At 41.2% G+C, this 2,983-nt stretch overlaps 2 protein-coding genes across 2 annotated transcripts; both read left to right on the top strand.

Annotated features, from left to right (window-relative positions):
- Positions 1–1,235: 1,235 nt before the first annotated feature.
- On the top strand, positions 1,236–2,019 carry LOC141695592 (uncharacterized). The gene is made up of 2 exons (XM_074499829.1): positions 1,236–1,730; positions 1,966–2,019. Exons 1-2 carry the CDS (start codon positions 1,236–1,238, stop codon positions 2,017–2,019), a joined length of 549 nt encoding a protein of 182 aa, XP_074355930.1.
- Positions 2,020–2,391: 372 nt separating this feature from the next.
- On the top strand, positions 2,392–2,778 carry LOC141695591 (uncharacterized). Its single transcript, XM_074499828.1, has one exon. The coding sequence runs from the start codon at positions 2,392–2,394 to the stop codon at positions 2,776–2,778; it is 387 nt and encodes a 128-aa protein (XP_074355929.1).
- The last annotated feature ends 205 nt before the right edge of the window (positions 2,779–2,983 follow it).

Raw genomic sequence — 2,983 nt, 5'->3', positions numbered from 1 at the left:
TGTAACGCCCCCAAATCCGAGGTCAGAGGATTTGGTCGTCACTATGAAATCTCAATCCAAATTAACCTGCTTAATAAATAAATAAATGCTAGTGGAAGATAATTATTATTTATGACCCCCAAACTACTCCAAGATCTTTTAAGGTTACAGTTCTAGAAACAAGATATCCAAATTCCACAAATAAATTTTCACTTTCTTTTAAAACTCTTTTCAATAAATTCCAACTCAAAACTAAACCCACTAGTATAACTTTGAAATGAAGTATACTAGGACCAAATAAAATACACAACTATAATATAATATAATATAAACAACTTTACACAATAAAACTTATACTAGCCCGCAAACCCTGGACCAACCACCTACCAAGAGCTTCTTCTTTGCTTCCTCGAACTACGCAGCTAAACAGCACAAGCTAATCCTCACTGGAGGTTAAAAAATAGGCAAGTATGAGTGGAAGAAATGCTCAGCAAGTTAATTATAACATATATAGGGTCATTTTGATATAAAACCGACATCTGCATCAGAACAGAACATTTAAAAATCATAATTGCTGAATCATAAAATTTTATTTGGGCCTAGTATATCTCATATTGTCAAAACCATTGGATGGAGAATCTCTGATCCTATACGTTGCAGTTTCAGAATATTCAATCAGTGTAGTGCTGGTGAGGGAAGAGGGTGCACAACAATCACCAGTGTATTATGTGAGCAAACGGCTACACGATGCTGAAACTCACTATACAAGTATGGATAAGCTGGTTTAAGCCTTAATCCTCGCATCAAGAAAGCTGCGCCCATATTTCCAAGCCCATAGAATTGAAGTCCGTACGATATATCCTCTGCGGTAAGTCCTTCACAAGCCAGAATCATCGGGAAGAATGTTAAAATGGGCTATGGAGTTGGGACAGTTTGACTTGGAGTATATGCCCTGTACAACGATCAAAGGGCAGGCCCTTGCTGATTTTTTGTTAGAATTTGATTCTGAGGTTGATGATAAGGCTTTGGTGGTGTCACATCCATCTCATACTGAAGAGGTTTTAGAAGAGTTTCCACACCCCTAGTGGATTTTACATGCGGATGGAGCAGTTAATAATGGAGGAGCAGGCGCGAGTATAATACTTGTATCTCCGGAGGGTCATCATCTGATGAGTGTAATTCACTTCAAATTCTATGCGACAAATAATGATGCGGAATATGAAGTATTGATCAATGGCCTAAAGATCTCTTTGGAAATGGGGGTGCAGAACCTAATTGCAAAGAGTGACTCAGAGTTGATGGTAAACCAGGTGAATGGGGGGTTTCAAGCTCGAGGACCGCGAACAGAATTATACTTGAGGTGCACACAATGCCTGATTGGAAAGTTCAAAGAGGTTAGGCTGGAATGTGTACCGCGGGAAAAGAACAGCGACGCGGATGCTCTGGCAAAAATTGGATCCCAGCAAGAGGCTGCGTTATTGGGATCTATACCCTTGGAAATCCAGGAGATTCCTAGTATCCCGGAGGTAGAGGTAATGCAAGTAGATAAAGCTCCCAAGGAAACATCGATGATGCCCATTCTTGCTTATATTCATAAGGGAGCACTTCATGAGGATAAGTTCAAGGCTCAACGACATCGCTACCAGGCTGCAAGGTATGTGGTGTATGATGAAGTTTTGTATAAGAGAGGCTTCAATCAACCGCTGCTCAAATGTGTTGATGAAGAAGAGGGGAATTACATCTTATGGGAGGTACATGAAGGAATTTATGGTAATCACTCGGGGTAACTCGTTGGCGATGAAAGTTTTACGTCAAGGTTACTATTGGCCTACGATGAAGGAGGATGCCGCGAATTTCGTTAGAGCATGCGTTCACTGCCAACGCTTTGCAAATTATTCATCTATGAAAGCGACTCTCTTGACGCCTATGGTGAGCCCATGACCATTTGCCATGTGGGGGATTGATCTTATTGGAGAATTACCTCAGGTTAAGGGAGATGTCAAGTATGCAGTGGTTGCGGTTGATTACTTCACTAAGTGAGCTGAAGCTATGCCGCTGGCGACTATCACCGCAAAAAAAATTAAAGAGTTTGTTTTCAACTCCCTTGTGTGCAGATTTGGAATCCCTTACAAACTTGTATCTGACAATGAAAAATAGTTTGATAGTAAGGAGTTGCGACAGTTGTGTGAGGATTTGAAGATTAAAAAGGAATTTGCAGCGGTTTATCACCCTCAGAGTAATGGACAAACAGAGGTTGCAAATAAAATAATAAAATATACCCTCAAAACTAAACTAGAGGAGCGCAAAGGGAATTAGCCTGAGGAACTCCCAAAAGTATTGTGTTCCTACAACACTACTCCAAGATCTACTACGGGAGAACCTCCATTTATGCTCACCTATGGGTACGAAGCTATGGTTCCTGTGGAGGTTGGCTCAGGATCACTTCGCAGAGATCGTTACACGGAGGAAGATGCAGAAGTTAACCAAAGGCTTCACTTGGACCTTTTGGAAGAAACAAGGGAAAACTCCCAGCTAAGGCTCGTGGCATACCAACAGTGTGCTGCAAGGTACTACAACAAGAAGGTAAAGGGACAGCTGCTGAAGGTAGGGGATCTGGTGCTTAGAAATGCAATTCCAAATATAAAGAATCCCCAACATGGAATATTTAGAGCTAATTGGGAAGGACCATACAAGATAAAAGCAATCTTGTGGAAGAGGACTTATCACCTTGAGGACTTGGAAGGGAAGTTGATTATGCGAGCATGGAACGCGGGGCATCTTCGAAAGTATTATCAGTAAGGCGCGACTTTGGCCCCTTACATATCATGTTTACATTTTCAATTATATACTTAGGGTTGTGCCCAAATCAGAGAATAGAAACAATAAAATTCCTCCTAGCCTAGGGGGTAGTGCATGTACTACTTACCTTAGAACTAGTTGAAGGATCGTATTTTTGAATAAATTCCCTACAGTGTATAGTAGCCATGGGACCGGTGCACTTTGG

The sequence above is a fragment of the Apium graveolens genome, chromosome 11 (assembly GCF_009905375.1).
Source record: "Apium graveolens cultivar Ventura chromosome 11, ASM990537v1, whole genome shotgun sequence".
Lineage (NCBI taxonomy): Eukaryota > Viridiplantae > Streptophyta > Magnoliopsida > Apiales > Apiaceae > Apium > Apium graveolens.
The sequence above is the reverse complement of the archived record's forward strand: the minus strand, read 5'-3'. Positions and strand labels throughout refer to the sequence as shown.